Source organism: Phalacrocorax carbo, chromosome 5 (assembly GCF_963921805.1).
Source record: "Phalacrocorax carbo chromosome 5, bPhaCar2.1, whole genome shotgun sequence".
In the NCBI taxonomy this organism is placed as follows: Eukaryota; Metazoa; Chordata; class Aves; order Suliformes; family Phalacrocoracidae; genus Phalacrocorax; species Phalacrocorax carbo.
Window position 1 is genome coordinate 22,502,309 of NC_087517.1, and position 21,305 is coordinate 22,523,613.

A 21,305-nucleotide genomic window follows, 5' to 3' on the forward strand; every position below is an offset into this window, starting at 1 on the left:
GCATCATTAATAATTACCTTTATGTCTGGTCTGGAGGGATAATGGAATGTCACATTATGAAATTCAATTTCACCTCGGACTTTATCCAGCTTGTAGCCATCTTCTGACAAGCAGTCAATGGTGGGTTTCTAGGACAGAATTTATTGCATTATTTATTTGCTGTTAAACAGCCAACACTGCTGCAGTAGATAAATATTCCCAATATCATACAAAGCCATGGCACTTCTGTTTGAACAGCACTTGGCTGCAACGAGCGGGCCAGGGCTGGCAGGTAAGGTACGCAATATTGAAGGACACAATGATGGGAGAATTGTCACTGGTGGGTGGTAGTACGGGCAGGATGAGTGCACTCTCTTCTCATTTTAGCTTTACTACAGTTACCACAGTCAACCACTCAACTGGTTTTTGCTGAAACAACAGAAGTAGCTGACTGAGTGAGGCATTTTGACTAAGTTAATTTAGCCAGCTCCTCAGGAATAAAATGGCACTACTTCACTCATATAAACTCCTAGAGCACTGAAAAACCCATTCATTGCTGCAAATCTACATGCTTTACCACTTTGCCTTTAAAACAGCCGTCCTTGCACACCCAGTCCTAAGAACTGGAATCATAATGTGAAGTTTTCCCACATTCTTTTGGCCAGGCCTTGAGTATTGTGGACTGCTAGACATGAGCAGAGATCTAAGAGAAATTTGAGGAATCCTGAAGAAATCAAATTTTCTAAGGATAGATTTTTGAAACATAGAACACAGAGAATGAATTAAAGCTATAGCACCACCAATATTTGATAACTGAAATGTGCATGATTTTTTATGTAGCCTAACAGATTGAAGGGAATTTTAATATGAGAAATGTGCGTGTTCTAAGGTGTTAAGCACAGCTAAAAGATTGGTCCCTCTTTAGGAATATATCTTACTTAAATTCGGATACTAAGCTATGAAGAAAAGCTTCACTCATCCTGCAAATGGGAACCTCAGCATGGCTGTAAGTTTAGTGCCAGAAAAAAAAATCTATATCAGGGCAGAGCTGTGTTTTTACTGTCTAATCACAAATCTACAAATGCAGCAAGCAGATGGATCTAATTTTGTCACCCTTTCTCTAGACAGATGAAATCTCACTTTAGTTTGCCTTTTTCCCCCTAAGGTTATCTGACTCAGCCTTGTCTTGAATTTTGTGATTAATTCATACTGTTGCAACTCTTCTGTGCTTTTTAAGTTTTTCTTTTAAATACTCTTTCCTTATTCATCTTTTTGAGTTTATCTTAGAGCTTTAGCTTATGAAGTGTGTTGATACAACATATGTGTTATCATTATTATAGAACATTGAAGGGTTACTAAAAAGTCCACTAGCATTACCACAGCCCCTCTAGCCTTCTTTATATACCCTTATGTGCTCTGTAAAAGACAAGCAGCATTTTAATGGGTTTACACAGCTTTTAGCACAATAAAGCTTGTCAATGAACAGAGGTGCTACGTACTGCTAAGAAATCAGCAGTATTTTGCCAACCACTAAATTTATACAGATATAGAAATAAATCCTCATCAATAAATGCCAGTGGCTCCCAGACTTTCTCATATAACCTTATTTCGAATATCTATCTGTCTAGATAACATTGTGATTAACATTATGACTGTTGCGTGACCAGTGGCTGTGCTCGTTTGGTCTCGTTTTAACTTGGGGGGGTTTCTGGGACAGGTGACAGAAGCCACCTTTGCCACTAATGCCAATAAAGCCACATCTTTTGATGCCACCTGGAGGCTGAGAGCTAGATGCTTGCTGCAGGCTTGGCTGCAAGGTGACTATTGCTGCCTGTCTGTATACTTTCCATGGGTCAGCACTGATCAGTAATTATACAGGAGGGGAAATGGGAGTAAGAAACAGCAATAGCTGAGGGAAAACTTCATTATTCAGAAACAGGCCACTTAAGAAATCTGTTCAACACCGTCTCTAATCCCGTGTGCATGCCACTAGAGCTTTCTATTGCACAGTCAATTTTTTCTTTAATTATACTAATTTTTCCTCATTTACACAGCACATAAAACGACTACCATTTGAGGTTTATTTAATTATTTTCCCACTACAAAGTGACACAGCTTAGAAATTCATTACTTACTTTATCTATTGTTTCAAAAATGTTTCCTGCAGCCCCACGACCAGTGGCAAAGGCTTCCAGACAGGGAGATGCCTGGCCAAGATTTAAAGCTCCTACTAAAACACCAAAGAAAACCTGAAGAAGTGGAAAAAGAAATTAACAAAATATGGCATCACATTTTTGTTACAGTTTAGAGCTTAGACAGGCAAATCAAACTACAGTGCATTAATGACTTCTTGTATATCAGCTGAGCTGCAGTGATTCACTATGTGAGCATAATTAGCCCACAAGAAAGAAAAGAAATGCATCTTAGAAGGGATTTTCACTGTCTTTCACAACTTTACTTCCAGGCTGAAGTAAACCAACTTATCTCATATTTCCCCTGGCTGAAAAACATGTGCACCCAGATATTTACTTAGGTAAATTTACTGAGGTGCCACTTAACTACCACACACATGCAAATGCATTGTCTGTTTTTTACAACAAGGAGTAAGCTGCATTGTATTGTAAGTATAGCTTACTCTTCTCAGTGCTAATATACCAGCGTGTGCTTGTCAGAATGAACATTTTTTTTTTCCTAGAATTTACTCTGCTTTATTCCTCCTTAGTTTTTCAGTTACAGAGGTGGTTTGGCAGAGCAGATTGTAAACCTTTGGATAATGTCTTTGGTGGAGGCTTTTGGTCCATTTTTGCTTTCTTGTGGCTGATAGTTTGAACGTTCACCCTGAGCTTTAGGAGAACTGGTATGTAATCCTTTGTTGTAGTTTGGCAGTATCTGATAATTCTGCTAAGAAGCAATCAAGGACTCAGCCAACCTTTTGAATACAAAACAGTAGTCAGGATAAATGGTGTATAAGGAAACACTACTGTTGAGAAAGAAATAAAAGTACTCAGTACTCCATTCTCCCTTGCTTCATAGTGATGTTTCCTGAGAATAATCCCATGGCTAAAGTGGAAGAAATCTACTGTACACATACTGTGCACTACAAAAATCTGCACTGTGATGTACAGATCATGCCATAAGTTCATACTCAGCTTTACTACAAACTAATTTTCTTGTGTGAATGAGTCCCAAAGCAAGTAGGTTATATTCATGTCAGAATCCATCATGAACATGAGGGATTAGGCTCTGTACATCTGATAGAAGAAGGAGGGAAAGCAATGCTTAGTGTATCTCAATGCTGTACGTCTGGTACAAGCCAGTCTTTCAGAAACCAGGAAAAGCATATTTAAATGTTTTGTATTTACAAATCCTCCCCTCCTCCCCCTTGCCAGACTAGGATTGTATGATAGAAGATATAAAGTACAAGAAAGATGGCTAGAAACTGAGTGAGGAAGGGGAGCATAAAGGAGAGTCTCTCTATTGACAGCTGCAATTTTTCAGCTACAGGGTAGCTCCCCACAGTTTGCCATTTGTCATTTGGGAGCACTGAACTATAGTTATATGCAAGGCAAGGAAATTGCTCACTTTGTTTTTCACAGCACTACCTTGTATCAACTACTGGTGTCAAGAGCAGTTGCAAATGATTTCCTGTGAGGGACATCCTCCTTGAACAGAATGACTCAATTTTACAGTGGTCTCAGAGCAATTTACCAAGCTCCATTTAACAGGAAGTTTTGCACTGCATGCTGCTGGTGGTTGGGAGCTCTCATGGTGTGCAACAGGCAGAGAAGGATCAGACATAGATGTTTAATCAGAACACCCAGGACTTATTAAGGTTCAGGAAAAATTTCCTCTGGGTCTGGACTGGACCCTGCCATTTGGGCCGTCCTGGCTTAAAGCAAAAAAACCAAAATATCTGTAGATGTTGGGTTTTTTTGCATTTAGGTCATCAGTGCCTAAAGCATCTACTGCGCAGAAGTGGACACGAGTGCCATGCAGGTTAGTATGGGTTTTTTATGTATGCTGCAGAGGCCACAGCCATGTTTGGGTTTAATCAGAATACATGTTTACATGTTCTTTGTCATCTAGAGAGCTGGGTGGGCAATTAGCAACAGGAAATGGTGATTCAAAGGAACAGAAACTGTTCATGAGAGAGAGGTTAGATTTGATAAAACTTTCTTTGGTCAGGTTTCTCTTTACCACAGTGGGGGTTTTCATCACCAGGTAAGTTCTTCAGAGAAGCCAATATCCCAGAAGCCACATGCTGACCCACAAAATGGGAAAGCTAGTTTCAGGCCTCTGCCCATTGTCTAGCAGGGTCCCAAATGAAAGCAGTACCTCAGTAGGCAGCATTTCAGATCTTTAAAATAATCATGTGTGGGTTTTTTTAATCTTGTCCAATTGTGTCATATACTTTCATACATATACTGAATAATGATCTTTAAAAGACACATATAGTGTTTGTTTCTACTGAGCCACCAGATACCATAACAGTACAAATATGTGTTCCAGAACTAATGTTTTAAGAAACAGTCCAGAAAAGTTGCATCAAGCTATGATGGGTACCTGCAGAAGAGTGCCAGGTGAATACTCCTCTTCTTCAAGGACAAGTTTAGAGCCATACCAAAAGGCTAATGCATAACACAGGAAAATTATAAACCACATGTAACCAGTGAATAATCCCATTATTATTCCTTTTCGAATTCCCCAGCGCTGAGCAAACACCAGATTCTTATCGTATCTGTAGAAAGAGAGGAAAATAAAAGGGGATTAAATGAATTCTATAGAAAATTCAAAATAAGCAAAGACCAACAGAATGAGGCGTCTTCAATGACTGGCTATACTACAGTTAACTGTGGGTCCACATAAGGTTGATACCTCTCATTCTGAAGTGAAAAAACACTGCTGAAACCAGCAATGATCCCAGATCATTAAATCCTTGTATGTTCTAGTGTAATAAGCATAAGAAAAGCCACACTCGCTGCAGATACCTCACCTTCGGGTTTGGGATTTTAGCAGAGTGACACAGGATGTGAGAATTTAGCCAACACTTAAGAGCAAGTCCTACAGTCTTGTTCTGCTTTAAACAAATTTAAGAGAAATTTACAGCTTATCATCATCAAATCATTATGTCTTGCTGGAACTAGTTCTCTTACTTAGCTTGAAAGTACCCAAAGTTTTCCGATGTGCTGCAAAAGTGATATATCAGACAAAGTTTAGGGGAAAATTTTACAGTATGTTCCTACAAGTGGGAATGACTTGCGGATAGTATTGCTGATGTTTTATTTCACTGATTGACTGAATTATGAAACTGGTTTTGCATATGTAATGTCATTTGAAACCTAAATTTCTGTAACATACATGCATATGATTCGCACAGGTTACAAATGGTCATTGTAGAATTTAGAGACCTATTGCCATGACTCCAAAGTGCATTACAGTGTTATGTTGCTACAGGAAAAAGAAATTAGAGACCTTAACGTTGTCCAAACAAACCTTTCAATTTCTTTCTTCTCCCCACCAAAAGCAGCCACTGTTCTGATGGATGAGAGCACTTCATCAGCCACAGCTCCAGCTTTTGCATAAGCCTGTAATTCTCGGCCTGTTAGTTTTGCCACAGCCTACAAAAACATAAGAACTGCTGGTTAAACCTGAACTGTAGGTACAGACAAGGACAGCATAAGCAGTGCTGTCACTCTGCTTTGTCTGCTCTGCCTGAGGTCACCTCCTCCACTCTGAGCAGGCTTTTATTAGGTGCGCTGCATACTCGAAGACTTCTGTCTTCTCGTATTGGGGCATATACCTCTGTAGCATATGTTTTGCAGAACAGTTATCCCCTTGGCTCTGCACCAGGTAGATGGAAAGAGCGGCTGACAACACCTGCTTTCCCTCCCTCTCTTTCTGCTGCTAACTGTGCTTAAGCAGACTGAGGGTTTGTGCATTGTGGGAGGAAGGGGGAGCATAAGCTGCAAGAGCATCCGTTTAGCCATTGTTGCAGAGCCCAGCTTCAGGAAGAAGAGGTAATGATACTGATGGGGGCAAATGGAAACAAATGTTGCCCACCACTGTGCTTTGTTTCTTGGGCTGACAGCAAACAGGTCTCTACATAGCAGCGGAGAGCACACTGGATGCCAAAAGCTTACTTAGGCTCAAAAAATGCTCAAATTAATGGAAGTAAAGGTAGCCATGTACAATTCTACACAAGGATACCACATTGGCTTGGGAATGAGATATAACTAGAAATTGTAAAATGTCATTATTTGTTTTCTCTCTTCAAATACTCTACCCCAGGCATCTATTAGCTACTTTTGGAGACAGGAAACCAGGCTGGATTGACCTTGGGTCTGGTTTCTTTACAGTAAAAAACAAGATTTGGGCTTGAAATGTTCATAAGAAGAAAACACTTAACAGCAGGTATGTGAAAGGAAAGAGATGGGGACAGAGAAATAAAAATGGAAAGGGGGAAAATTACAAACATATAAGGGGAATGAGCTCAGAAAGAATTTGCAAATGAAGGGAAGAGGCATTTTGGGATTTATTTTATTCCCTGCCAGGATTCTGCTCTCCCACTTCACACTGAGTCATTATGCATGTCATCTACTTACAGCCAGCACAAGGTGCTAAAGGAGAGCAGGAAGATGAGAAATTAGTCAGAGTTACATTAGAGGTTTGACAGCAAAATTATAGCAAGCTGTTCTTGATGTGGAAGAAGCGAGATAGCCAAAGGGCTGAGCCCAATGAAAGAGCAGAGTGTGAGAGAGGGCAGAGGAGGAGCAGGAACTGCCCAGCCCTGCTGGGTGTGGGAGGTCAGAGGATCCTGCAGCTTCCTTCTTCACTGCCCTTCCTCTGCACAGCAACAGGGAGTTGGTAGGGAACGGGTGGAGAAGCAGAACAGGAACAACTGGGAGAGGACACGCAGCTGCCAGGAGTGGGGACAGCTTGAGGTAAGTTTGAGCAGTTGTTTTCAACTATTTTACAGCCCCAAAACTTGATCATTCCTAAAGGCCCCTAACTGACAAAAAGAAATTAAGCCCCGTGTCTAGTAACCATGTAAACCAGGTGTGTAGTAATAGAGAGAAGGTATAGGCTAGGTTCTGGTCTCAGCAACCATAATATCCATCCACAGGACCTAATAGAAGATATGCTTAGCCTCCTGTCTTAGAAACAGAATATATTATTCTGGGAATCAGGATAAGCAAAGCAGGAGCAAAGCCCACCTCCCCACTTGCCCACCCCCCAGTGCTGCTGTGACCATAATCTGCCTCTCTTGACTTTCAAGGGGTGTAATAGCCTTCTCTTCCATGAATCCTCCCAGCTCTGTGGCATGACCTTCCCTGCTCATCATATCTCAACACGAACCTCTCACAATTCACTTACCAAGCCATAGACAGCCGCTCCAACCCCAAGCAGAGGGCTGACTGCAATGATAACCAAGGTCAATTTCCAGCCACTGACAAATCCCAGTAGGAATCCACATACAAAGGTGGTTAAACGCTGAATAAAGATTGGTACTTGGTCAGCAATAGCCTCATTAATTTTGTTAACATCACTGGGAAAAAATAAAACAAACAACAAAAAACAACAGAAGATTGGTGAAGGTGATGATTTTGTGTGGTAGGTCTTCACCATATTTGGGTTAGTTGCTTTCCCTTGGAAAGGGCCCTTCCTCACCCCTATTCTTTCCACCATCATCCCTTCCAAAGAACCTAGGCTACAGTGAGAAAACCTGGTGCCCTTGCAATGGCAGAAGGCTTTTTTGTGTGAATAATGCAGAGAAGATACTATCTTTTCCCAGGAAAAGTTGTCCTGCCAGCAGACTCATTCACTAGCTCATTCTTACTGCTGTGCCCCAGCTGATTCAAAATAGGGGGCAGACACATCCCAGCTGGATGCAGCTATCTGATAATGGAAAAACAGTATAGCAGATATGGCATTCCATGGGGCATTGAGGATGTACCACTCCCCTTGCGGGGACAGAAAAAGAGAGGAGGGCTGTAACTCCCTTCTAGTTCCACCTTCCATCACCTCCTGGCTCCTCTCTCCACCCTATCAGGTAGTTTGTTCTTTAAATAAGAGGGAGAGTGGGAAAACTGAGGAGAGCTACTTTGTCACTGGGGCAGTGGGAAAACATGACAGCTCTATCACATGGGGGGACAGTGGTGTAGCAGTTAACATTGTTCAGCCTCTAGGCAGTTGCAGAGTTTATTTGTTCTCTTATGCACTGCCAGCACAGAAAAAGTGTTTTAAAGCAAAACAGTCATTATACTTCTGCCACTCTTGGCTACTACCTCACCCCTGAGATTAGAAGAACTGGAAACTCTTGGAATAAGTTAGGAACAAATGACGTTGAGGTTTAAAGTGCAAAGTTGCTAGCTCATTGATATATCAAGTTAAATTACAGTTCTGTATTGAAAAATTTAAGAGTGTTGAGTTGAAGAACTTGTTTATATTTCTTATGGAGAATGTTTTTGCAGCAGCAAGCCTTTTGTAGGTGCAGGACAATTTGTTCAAAAAAACAGGGAACTAAGTGTTATTTATTAGATAAATACATGCTCAGTTCCTATTTTTTGCCAGAGACATTCTTTACAGCAGCTTACATTTGGCATTTATTCCTCATAAAAAGAACACTACAGAAAGTCATAGATAACACCAGCAGTGAGTAAAGACAAATAAAATCCCCTTCAACTACGGAAAAATCTTCTGCAGATGTGACTACTATCAAGCAGGCACGACTGAGAACAGGGAGCCACCTAGAGTCGGCATGTTCACGCCGCAGCTGCTCTCATCCTGTAAACAGGAACAACTAAGAAAAGAAGCAAGCCTTAAACTCCGCTTTTCTCAGGGCTAAATGTTTACGCAGGTTAAGAAGGCTTCTCCGTCTACCCTGGGTCCCTTTCTAAAGGTAGGTGCTTGTACCTTCTTTAGCAGAAGATTAAGCAAGGCTCACTCTTCTCTTTTAAAAGCAAACAGATATGTGCCCCTAATGTAATTTTCCTTTCTGGGAAGTGAGAGAGGGTTCAAACCTACATCTCTAGCCTCAGGGGAGTATGCAGTGGCAACCAAATTACAGATTGCTCTGAAAGGACTGGGCATATGAGGAGAAGGAAAGGATAGGACAAGCTGGCAAAAAAAAAAACCAAACCAAAACCAACCCGATCGCCAAAACCCAACAACAACAAAAAAAAAACCCACGTTTACTGACAGACAAGGCACAAAAGGGAAATAATTGTGACTTAACAGTTATGGCACTCAGTTTGAAGGTGGGGGAGATAATCAGCCTGGTCCCTGCTCCCAGGAACATAGCTGTATTTTATATTAGAATGTGTTTGTCAAACGCCTAGATATTGGCACTCTGTTGTGTTTGGAAGGAAGTGCAAAATGTTCTCTGTAGCATATGTTTTTTCTACATTACTTACTCAGAAATTCGGGTGTTCAGTTCTCCTACAGATGTACAGTCAAACCAGCCTATATCCATTCGCATTACTTTCCTGAAATAAGCTTTCCTGATTTTCTGTATCTGACGAGCTGCAGCCAGAACCCAAAAGCAGATCTGGGAAGAGCATAATGTGGCTGATAAATCATAGTAAAAAGTCTTTCTACTCCCAACAAATGGGAAAAAACAATTTGGCTAAAATGGGAATTTGGCTATTGATAAGATTACTATTCAGGTAAAAAATATTCTAGCTACACAGACATGTCACAGATGTCTTTGATCTTTAAATAATCCAACAATTTTATAAAGGCTCTGGATCAAGCATTTGTCTCAGTTCTGGTAGACTGAGAAGAGATGCAAGCGGAATTACTCGTGCTGTTACATGAATATCATATGAACAAAAATGTTTCCATCTACAGCTGTAAGTAATATAGGGATGGCAGCCATCCTACCTCAGCAAAACTCTGGGATAGTTTCCAGGAAGGAGAACGACAAGTCATTTTTGTGATTATAAAAAGCTTCAAAAGCAGTGGACCCTTTAGCAGGTTATGCAGGGGTCATCCAAGCTTGTGGCTCATCTCAGTCATAATGATTGAACCATCACTACAGAATATATAGGGTGTTGTAGTTCTCCAACACTAGTTTTACACTAGTATTATTCTGTAATATCTTATAACAGAAACACAGGGCTCAACACAGTTGAGATGCCTAGTGGTAATCTGCATGCCCTTCAGCTGTTATTCTGGGAGGGCATGTGGTGGCATATTCCACTGTAACCATACTTGAGCAAGTATTTCTTGTGGTGTGAAAGGAGCAGCATGCATTCATCTCAATGGGTAAAACACATCCTCTACAAAGGTATGCATGCACAAATCCAAGGAGGTCTCAGGTTGCCAGAGCTAACCTATTTCAGCTGACAGAATAAGAACTGAAAGCATCTGCTTTGCTCAAATGGGCAACTGACTAAGCAGTTAAAGGGAACATAATTATTATAAACTTTTTTTTAGCAATTTAAACTTTGAAATCAAAATAGAGAACAAAATACTGACTTGGAGGTATCCTAACACAAGTACAGCACAACCAATTCCTGCATAGTAACTTGCAAACTTGGTCATTTCTTGTTCAATGTCCAGCAGTCTGAAAAAAAAGGAGGAGGGAAAAAAAAAAAAGGAGTTAGCAATACCATTTGAAGTTTCTCACAGATTTTTAATCTGGTGCTTCTTCAAGTTAGAGTCACATCAGCTGGCAAGCCAGCTTGCTTTGGTAACAGAGGCATTGTTTCCCAGTAGTGAGGCTACCACTAGCAGTGGCTGCTTTGCTTGCCCTCCCTGTTGCACAGGGGTAGGGTGCTGGCAGGTACCAGGGAGTGCTCTGCTGTCCTGGAGCAACCCTGCAGTCCCTGAGAAACCCCATCAGACTGCATGCTCTGAAAGAGCACAGGTGAGAGGGTGTTTCAAGGAAGAGCTGCCCAACAAGTTTTCATTAGATGTTGAATGCACTTGCTTTGTGCCGTTACAATTAATAACACTCAGATTTAAACAGTGCTTTACAGAGAGAAAGGAGGGCTGCTAAAGTCAATTCAAGTATTACTTTGTACCATAAACTTGCTAATCCGAAATGATAATTTCTTTAACTCAAGTAGGAGTATTAAATTACTCCTAATATCAGTGAAGGGCATTGAGTTGCTGCTATTGCATTTAGATTACTTTGAAATAGGCATTTCAGGTCATTATTGGTTATGCTTTTAGACAATTTCTTCAAAATATCCTGCAGACAGCAAATTTTACTCTGTTTACGCAGAATTTGGTACACTGAAATTTTAAGCCAAAAGGGAACACTATGCACCTGACCTGATCTCTCACAAAAAACAATCACAGAAACTGGTGCCTGACACAGATAGTACCATTTTTAATGCTTTAATGTATCCTGCCTGGTGCATAGTTGCTGCTTCAGAGGAACAGAGGTCTGTAGCAAATCCTGCATTCTGTCTGCAAGCCCCATCTTGGAGGGCTGGCTTGGACAGCCTTGAGCAAATAATTTGGCCTCAGTCACCTATACATAGGAATGTGAATCACTTCCCATATGCTCTGAATTTCAGAGACCTTTAGACAAGTAACTTTAATTCTAATTAAATATCTAATTAAATGTCACTCAGAGATTAGAAAACTCTTAGAATGATGCACTGAAAAACCAGCCTTAGGAAAGGCTAAAGGTTCAGATTTGGCTTTGATAGATACCTGTATCTGAATTAATCATCTGGACTCCATTTATTATAGTCAATGGAAAGAAACAGGCACTCGTACAGGGCAGTTCATCTGACCTGCCTTTGACATCTCCCATAAACTAAGATTAATTGCACCCTAGAAGTGCTCTTTTCTCTTCAATAACTAAAGTTTAGCTAACTTGCTCAGAAACCAGCAGGCAACTATAGGTACGTACATCCCAACCAGAATGACCAGAAGTCATTATTACCTACACTGTCATCAGAGAAAACAGATTAATGAACTCAGATGTGTAGCAGATACATCTGTTATCAGAACAATCATCATCAAAGAATATCCTTGCTTACATCTATAGCTGAAAGATCAAGGCCCAAGTTGACCTTCTGTCCCTCCAGGTAATATCTCCAGCTCAGAAACAGGACTCTGTAACAAAAACCATGCCCCTTTTCTGCCTTATGTAAGTTTTAAAGGCTGAAGTGGACTTCCACTAGCAATGCATTCTCCAACAAGCCATAACAAAGGAAAAGAAACAAATACAAATACCTCTGCTACTTACCCACATCTTACTGTGGTGTTCTTCTCATTCTGATGAATAGTACCATTAATCCACACTATGGTGTTATTTACACAGGTCTTGCCTGGGTCTTTAAGCTCTTGCATTTCAATGTCATATTCAATAAATGTGTCGGCCATTGCACCAAACACAAGCAACACAGCTGGCTGGGCTGCTCCGTGAACAATAGCACAAAAACTACCAAGAACCATCATTAAAATTTCCACAGATGAAGAAAATCGAAACTAAAGAGACAGGAAAAAAATATGGTTTCTGCTGAGAGGCAGTCTTCATGCTGGTTGTATACTGATAAATCATTAATCAGGTGGATCAGACGCAAAATCATCTCTAAGTTTCAGAATTATCCTCAATACAGAAAGAAGACCAATCTCTCTCTCCAATTTAATCAAATTGCACCTGTGATTACAACCTCATAAATTATTATGAGCTCCCTTTTAGGTGACAGCAGAATCTGACCATGTGAATTAATGTATTATCATATAACATTAATAGCTCAATATCATTCCACATTATCATAATTCCAGAAACTAGCTGAAAGATTAATAATAGTAATTATAATTCATACATATAGTCTGCTTTGCAGACTTCCTATGGGGACAGAGTGGGAAGGAAGGGAGGAAAAAGCATTCAGGCATTAAGCAGAGCCTCTGAAGAGAGTTAGCCAATTTCTCAAAAGTCTGGGGTGCTGTGGTAGAAAGCCAACTAAATGTCTCAGAGCAAGGTCTCATAGTTAATATCCTAAAACATGTTGGCTGCATCAGGCAACTGTGCATTGGCACTTAATCTGGGAGAAATTTATAGAAATATAGTATGCAGTAAAATAAGGATTGAGCTAAGTCCTATTACCTTACATTTGCCATGGGCCAAGAGCATGCACACACACAGCTGGTGACACAGCTAAGATATAGCAATTTAAGTTACCCTTGTCATGACTGTGTGAAGTCTGATTCTCAGGTTGAAGTCATGCATAAATATATAGATCAAACTGTCCATACAGAATATCAGTATCAAATGCTATACATTTTGAAATAGTGTAATAATAGCCTGCTGAAGAACCTGTCCAGGTTCTGTAGGTGCTATAATGTGTCTAAGAGAAGAAAGGGTGGGAATTTGGAGCACATGTGGAAAAGGGACATAAGGGCAGAGACAAGATAAAGGGAAAAACAACTCAGTTAACATAAAAGAGAAATAAATAAAAGGTCTTTCCACCAAAAACGTCAGAAGAAAACTGTAGCATTACCGCTGTTTTGCAAACCTTGCTTATAAGAAGTCTAGGAATTCCCCTGATTAAAAAAAAAAAAAGCAAACCAAAACACACAGAAAATGCAGATATGTGATATCTTATCTCTCAGCATGTCTGATGCAAACATACTGTGTTTACCAACTGCACTTCAGGATTTAAATGTCTGTGCAAAACAGGCTACAGAATTCAAACCCCTTTGCTTGATAGACACAGCTCTCCTTGTGGACAGATGGTTCTTTCCACCCAACTAAGTATTAGCTAGGTAGAGTACAAACCATATGAATGTAACTGCACTAGCCTAGTACTACAGTCAGGACCATATTAGTCTGGACACATTACAGGCTAATTGCCTAGACTACATGGAAAACAGAAGTAATCAAACCTCTTAGCTGCTAACTGCTGGGTTGGACATCTCTTTACTACATTAATTTTAAAATTTAGATGGATCCTATGGGATTCCAAGACCCATCAAACACTACACATATTGTACACTATTGTGCATTCCCATGTTTCTGTAGTTACCAAATCTTCTAACATCCATGGGGCAGTTACAAGGGAGCTGAATTATCTGCCAAATATCACACAGCAAATTTTTGGCAGAAATAAGAATGAACCAAGGTCACTTAGATCCCTGCTGTGCATCTTAATTCTTTTCCCCATATCTACCTGCAGGTTCAATGTAATGTGTTTAATAGACAATGATGACACAAATATTGATAATTGATACAAAGCTGACAAAATGACAAAGGATTCTATTAAATTCCCATTGACCTTGACGGCAGGACTTCAGGCCAAATGGTTTAATCCTTAAAAGCTTAGCTTAGTCACAGCTATTCCCCAAAACAACCGTAGAGATTATTGTCACTTATTCTGCATCACAATACACATAAAATATTTATAGCCATTGCTTTCATTACCAGCTGAAAGAAGCCAACACGAATACTGTTTTCTTTCTTTTCTGATGACCTTCAAGAACAGAAAATGTAAAATTATAAACTTGTATTTTAGTACATATTTTGTTCTATATGCAAAAATAGTACACAGAATTGAACTTAACTCACTTTTCACTTTTCTTCTCTATAAAAGGTTCTTCACATGTATAGAAATTCCTAGCAAAAATGATAAGATTTTACATTAATTCTTTTATTATCTGGGTTACTTCTCTGAAATTGCATTTTATTTGAGACACTTTGCCCAGAATTTCAATAGACAAGCTGTTTCTTTCAAATTTCTTTGGAACCAGTGGTTTGATGGTTCTTTTAAATTTTAGACAGGGATTGGAACAGAGGTTAGGTTAAAATGATCTGAAGGTTTATGCTTTGTTCTATAAGTAGCTCCTCAAAACACTGTTGTTATAATATCGATTGTGGGTTCATGGGAGTCAGTTAGAGAAGAACCTACCATTCAAATTGTTGGCTAGACCTAGACAGAGAAAGGTCCTGTTCCCATTGTCTCTTTTATTACCTGTATGTTCATAAGTCCATAGTGGCAGTATAATCTCTCATCCTACCACACCAGGTTTTTTTCAGTGCTCATATTATGTGTTGCTGTTCTGTATGATCAGTTAAAATCTAAAGTACTAGTTGCACCATTATGGATGGGACCCACACTATGGCAAGCAATCATCAGCTGTGTACATTCAGTGATGAATGAATAGGGATTTTGAATTTGGATAGTTTTTTTTTAATGAAACAAATGAATTCAAGCTATATGTGTCATGAACATTTTTTCAGAAACCAAATCCTATAAAGCCTGAAGAAAGATTGAGATGTGTAGCAGGTAGGACCATATGTGTGTTACATGTGAAAGTCCAACAGAATTTGTGTTTCAAGATATGTGTGAGGACCATGGTAGACCTTGAATACTGGTCTGGTGCTCTCTGGGACAGGCAACCTGACAAAGACAAAAATTAAGAGACACTCCTGGTTCCTCATTCTAGGAGTAGTTCTCACACTACGTACACCACGTCAGAAAGAGGTGGCATAAATTACTGCACACATTAGTTTGCCTGCTACAGAGTTGTCTCAAGATCTAGGAAGAGGGAGGCTCTTAACCCCATTCAAATATCAGATTATAATTGAAGGCCAAGATCTCTAAGTAATTTCAGCTCTTAGCTGTCTAGAATTCTACATTTAAATCTTATTATCTAAGCTTAAATGGTGCAAGCTAATTCCTTTTATTTTAAAGTCTCACAGTTGAGCTTTAAGAGAAATTAATCAAGATTGATTGAAATTCCTGAAAACCTGATTTCTCAAACTAAAAGCACTGAAGGAAGTCAAATTTGAATATAAAAAATATTTTCAAAAGAAAGACCATATTTTGCTGCTATTACTCAGTGTCATAAAAGGTTTCTAGGAATGTTTTGGTCTACCTGTGTCAGTTGCATCAAATAAGGCAGTTCAACTCCTAAAGAACAGCTTTTCATTAAATACCATATATTCTATAAATGCATCAATTTGTTCCAATAAGATTAACTTCTTTGAATACTGATTGCTCTGGTTGTGTACATGACTTACTCTGATTTCTTGAAGCTGTTACCTGTTAGGGAAAATAAATGCACAGTCTAGTTAATCATTACTGTTAAAGTACATAATAATCTGTAGACATGTGAAAAATAAACACTAGAACACCATGGGATCTGATCATTCCTGAGTTATTAGCATCTTATTCCCACCGATACATCTAGCCAGGGATGTGAACTGACATGAAAGGAGGAGCAGTAGCTCTTCACTCTTGCACTCCAACAACATAGACACTGCAAATCCTGTGGAAGAAGGGCAGCTGTGCCCCTGCAGGGTAAAATGAACTCGTCACGTTGATGTCTATTCTTGGGATACTCTATAAGGAACAATAGCTTAGAGAAACTGAATTATACTACAAGATATAATAATGCTGTAGGGCAACTCCTCAGTCCCCAGACCAGGTTAGGATTTAGCTCCCTTTCAAGAGATGTTGTTAAAGGCATCATACCGACAGTACAACTTGTGTTTGCACAGGCCCCGAAGAAGTGTCATCATAAGGGCTGATGTAGAATATATTTGCTGTACAGAGATGACAATGAATAAAGATCTAGTTTTATGTATACAGGACAGTTTGGATAATCTAAGGGCACCGGGCCTATGCACGTTGCTCATTTACGATGCACTTGGCAGCTCAGCATCAGGTTCAGAACCATGGTATGCTTTTCAAGCAGTGCCTTCTTTTCTTCACATATAGTGACACAACACTGAGCTCGCACAGGCCTGTGTCACAGAGCAAACAACAGAGGAACTTTGCATCACATTTCACAGAGGGTGCAAAGTCATCACTACAACCACAGATTTTGCCTTCATCATTTTCCTACCCAATGGAAGAAGGCTTTTCCACTGTCTCTAGGGTTTTGCATTTCCCAAGGCAACAGTGTTAGATGGAAGCAGTCTGAGTCTCAGACTGAGGGAACAGCTGATTACATCTGCTTTTGGGGTTAATAAGATAACTTTATTTGGCTTTACCTAACAATGACTCTATTGGTTTTATTCTGCTCTGTTTGTTACTCAGACATGGTAAAAAGATTCTTTCAATAAGGACATATGTCTATCCCAGGAATCCCAGATGTTTTCCAGAAAGGTTTTAATTTGTAAAATTATAATTACAAAGAATCATTTGGTGATTGAAAATAGCTAGTTGTAAAGGAAAAAGAAAAATCTGTTTGCAGTTTTTTTAAGTTTGGTAGCTGGTGACAGCTGTAATGATTTGAAACCATTCCTAGAACATTCTCCAGGGTTTATTAGACAAGGCAAGGTTTAGAGAAATCTTCCTCTGCAGGCTGGTAGTGCACAGTGTTTTGGGAAAAATGAAGGAGCTGGCTACTGGGAGGAAAATAGGACAAACAAAAGAGTCTGGTGAAATAGCTTTCTGAGTCTAATGAATTTAAAGAAGGAAAATAATCATTGTCCAAAGGTGAAGAAATCCTAATCTTTGAACTTGAAGAAGGAAGCAGAAGTATATCAATGCCATTCAAGAGTGTGAGGAACTGCGGGCCACCTTTTGTGGGCCAGCAGTTTTTAAGCAGGAAGAGAATTTGGAATGACGTTACCTATGCTTAATTTGGAAGAAAGAAACAGATGAGTAACAGTTCACACTGCAAAAATTGAAAAAAAAATAGAAAAAGAGGACAGAACATTATTTTTATTGAAAAGAAAAGAAGGTAGGGAAAATGAAATAATTTATTAACTATAAATAAAAGAGCTATAGTAATCTTTGAATGCTGAAAAAATTCTGAAAAAGGAATTAAGGCATTTAAGAAGGAAATTTTAGAATTTGAAAAAAAGCACAGAATCAAGGAAAAGCTGAAAAACTATGCCAAGAACGTGAGTTCTAACAGGTATTGTAAGAACACAGTAAAAGTTAAGCCTGAGGAGATCTGATACTTGATTCACAGAATCACAGAATAGTAGGGGTTGGAAGGGACCTCTGGAGATCATCTCATTCAAACCCTTTGCATGAGCAGGCACACCCAGAGCAGGGGACACAGGAACACATCCAGATGGGTTTTGAATATTTCCAGAGAAGGAGAATCTACAACCTCTCTGGCCAGCCTGTTCCACTACTCTGTCACCCTCACAGTAAAAAAGATTTTCCTCATATTCAGGTGGAACTTCCTGAGCTCCTGTTTGTGCCCATTGCCCCTTGTCCTGTCGCTGGGCACCACTGAAAAGAGTCTGGCCCCACCCTTTTGACACCCACTCTTTAGATATTTATAAGCACTGATAAGACCCACCCTCAGTCTTCTATTCTCCAGGCTGAACAAACCCAGGTCTCTCAACCTTTCCTCACAAGAGAGATGCTCCACTTCCCTGATCATGTTTGTAGCTCTCAGCTGGACTTACTCAAGCAGTTCCCTGTCTTCCTGGAACTGGGGAGCCCAGAACTGAACACAGCACTCCAGATGTGGCCTCATTAGGGCAGAGTAGAGAGGGAGGAGAACCTCCCTTGACTTGCTGGCCACACTCCTTTTAATGCATCCCAGGATACCATTGGCCTTCTTGGCCACAAGGGCACAGTGCTGGCTCATGGTCAACTTGTTGTCCACCAGCACTCCCAGGTCCTTCTCAACAGAGCCACTTTCTAGCAGATCAGCCCACAACCTGTACTGGTGCATGGGGTTGTTCCTCCCCAGGTGCAGGACCTTGCACTTGCTCTTGTTGAATTTCATGAGGTTCCCCTGGGTCCAGATCTCCAGCCTATCCAGGTCTCGCTGGATGGCAGCACAGCCTTCTGGTGTGTCAGCCACTCCTCCCAGCTTGGTATCATCCACAAACTTGCTGAGGGTACACTCTCTTCCATCGTCCAGGTCATTGATGAATATGTTGAACAGGACTGGACCCAGCACAGACCCCTGGGGAACACCACTAGTGACAGGACTCCATCCAGACTCTGCTCTGTTGATCACGACCCTCTCAGTTCTGTTTTTGAGCCAGTTCTCAATCCACCTCACTGTCCACTCACCTAACTCACACTTCTTAAGCTTACCTATGAGGGTGCTATGGAAGACAGTATCAAAGGCCTTGCTGAAGTCAAGGTAGACAACACGCACTGCTCTCCCTTCATCTACCCAGCCAGTCACACCATCATAGAAGGCTATCAGGTTGGTCAAGCATGATCTTCCCTTGGTGAATACATGTTGACTACTTCTGATAACCTTTTCCTCTACATGTCTGGAAACGACCTCCAGGATGAACTGCTCCATCACCTTTCCAGGCATGGAGGCAAAGCTGACTGGCCTATAGTTTCCCAGGTCTTCCTTCTTGTCCTTTTTGAAGATTGGAGTGACATTGGCTACTCTCTCCTGTCCATTGGCATCTCTCCTGTCCAACAGGAAACAAACCTCACTGGAGGTTACAGCGCAGAAAAGATAATCAGCAGAATCCCAGTAGGTTTTTAAAGCAATGATGTTTGCTTTGGGAAAGGTGCTCTAGCAGTTCAACAAACTGGTTACTACCTTAAGCAGAAAACACAATGTATCTGAGAAACCAGAGACAAAGTCACTTGGAGAGGCCAAAAAAACCCCAACTGTGAAAAGAGGAATAGCTTTGGTCCCAACACAAAGTCTTTTCCCAAAATCCTATAACAAGTGAAAACGACAAATACATAAGAAAAACTAACAGATTAAAAACAGCCCCCAAAATAGCTAGATAAATCTGGCTATTCTGGGAGAAGTTATAAGTAAGTGGCTGGAAGAGGCAAAGTTTTCTGACCCAGAAACAGAGGAAATACCCTATTCTCATCATTCCTCCAGTCTCTACCAATATTTAAGACCACAATGCCTCATGCATTTGAAACTGCCTTCAGTTAGCAGCCTAAGGGAGAAGTTTTAAAGCCAAAACAAAATACAGCAAGGGAGGGGAGTGGGGAGATCTGTACTGCTTCAGCATGCAGATGGCTGCTCATCCCAACAGGATACAGAGCAGAGTGCCATGGTAGCAATATACTGGGGAGAGAGCAGACTTTCAGAAAATGTTCACATTGGTTTCTTTCACAGTCATGGAACTGAGGTTGCTGCTGCTGTGTTGCAGACTTTAAAATCATCTGCAGAATCTAGCATGCCAGCTTTGCTTTTAAGAACACATTCATGGTACTCAGAGAATAATTTCCTACACTATCTTCTTACCAGCTGTAACAATAGATTTGAAGTTCCTAGCAAAAACAGACCTTTGAATCTGTTGAATAGGAGATTATCTAGTCTAGGAGAGTAATCCCAGCAAAGTGGAAGAGATTTGATGAGGATGGTTAAAATCAAAGGAATTATCTGGCTAACAGAGAGACAGAAGGTGTGAATTTAACACCTTCTGCACGTGAAGCTCTTTTTCAGTTTCTAATGACAGACCAAAAAAAGCACATGTACTGCCTTCTAACAGAACAGCTGCTTTTATGTTTGCAGATATCAGTCAATCTCTACAAAGATAACAACAACCAAGGCTTAGTCCAAGCTCAGACTGAATACTCTCAAACTACTGTTATGCCAACAGTCCCATGAGACATCCTATTACAGATAAAGATGGGAAGGAAATCCCAAACCCAGACAATGAATGGTACTAGATTTTAAATATAGACTTAGCATTAATCAGCAACTACTAAGTTTTAAAAATAACAACAGACATCACAGATCAAGTTATAGCTGGGACATTGTGCTGCTATATAGCATGGAGAGAGACCTGAAGAGGGCTCTCATGAAAAAATCAGTCATAAGGTCTTGAAAAAGTTTGACTGTTGTCTGAAATTTCATTACATACATCGATATGTGAAGAATTTTGCTGCATGCCACAAGGTAAATGTATGTATCGTTCCCATGCAACGAAAGAGGCTGAGGCTGGACTGCCTCAAACCTGAGCTGTTGTCTAGGCAGGGGAAAAAGCACTCACTGTAACTCAGTCTCATATGGTTTCCTTTGACTTTTTTGTTGGTGAAAAATAGTTCCAAGAGAGAGGGACTGTCTTTCGACATGAGTCTCCAGTTTTCTGGAGGTAAACTGTCATAAAGTATTTCAAGTGAAATAAAACTGCATAGTCTGTATCACTATCCAGCTTGATTGTTTTAACAATACATATGATGAACTAAAAGAAAAAAAGAGAGCCCACGATATAAAAAAACCATCCCTCCACCTCAAGCTGTGTTTTGCTTAGAGCTGATCCAAGAGCACCTATTTTTGTGATCAAGCAGGTGAAACTGGGAGTGAATGCCACATATGTGTTTGTTGAAAGTGGCTCTAGAAACTATGGAAGACAGAAATTATTATTTTCCCCAGTAAAGGTCCTTTACTTGTGCACCAAAGTGCTGAGTATAAAACCTAGGTGGATACCATGAACTTGTAAGCTGATA

The 21,305-nt window shown here is 40.2% G+C and overlaps 2 protein-coding genes across 7 annotated transcripts in view; one reads left to right on the plus strand and one right to left on the minus strand.

The window, feature by feature from the left end:
• ABCB11 (ATP binding cassette subfamily B member 11) overlaps positions 1-21,305 on the minus strand; it is a 59,105-nt gene that overhangs the window by 27,266 nt on the left and 10,534 nt on the right. For 3 of the 6 annotated variants that reach the window (XM_064451519.1, XM_064451522.1, XM_064451518.1), the window contains exons 3-13: positions 15,965-15,986; positions 14,510-14,557; positions 14,366-14,414; positions 12,188-12,429; positions 10,459-10,546; positions 9,393-9,526; positions 7,354-7,525; positions 5,473-5,597; positions 4,543-4,717; positions 2,115-2,228; positions 18-128 (exon numbers count right to left, since the gene is read on the minus strand). In XM_064451519.1, coding sequence (XP_064307589.1) covers positions 18-128; positions 2,115-2,228; positions 4,543-4,717; positions 5,473-5,597; positions 7,354-7,525; positions 9,393-9,526; positions 10,459-10,546; positions 12,188-12,429; positions 14,366-14,414; positions 14,510-14,557; positions 15,965-15,986 — 1,280 coding nt within the window. Of the gene's footprint in view, positions 1-17; positions 129-2,114; positions 2,229-4,542; positions 4,718-5,472; positions 5,598-7,353; positions 7,526-9,392; positions 9,527-10,458; positions 10,547-11,978; positions 11,998-12,187; positions 12,430-14,365; positions 14,415-14,509; positions 14,558-15,964; positions 15,987-21,305 lie in introns of those variants that run through there. The other 3 variants (XM_064451521.1, XM_064451523.1, XM_064451524.1) reach the window with 3 other exon arrangements.
• The window catches only part of DHRS9 (dehydrogenase/reductase 9), a 38,799-nt gene continuing 26,263 nt past the window's right edge, over positions 8,770-21,305 (plus strand). The window contains exon 1 of the mRNA XM_064451533.1: positions 8,770-8,878. The gene's annotated coding sequence lies outside the window, so the exon portion shown is untranslated. The remainder of the gene's footprint in view (positions 8,879-21,305) is intronic.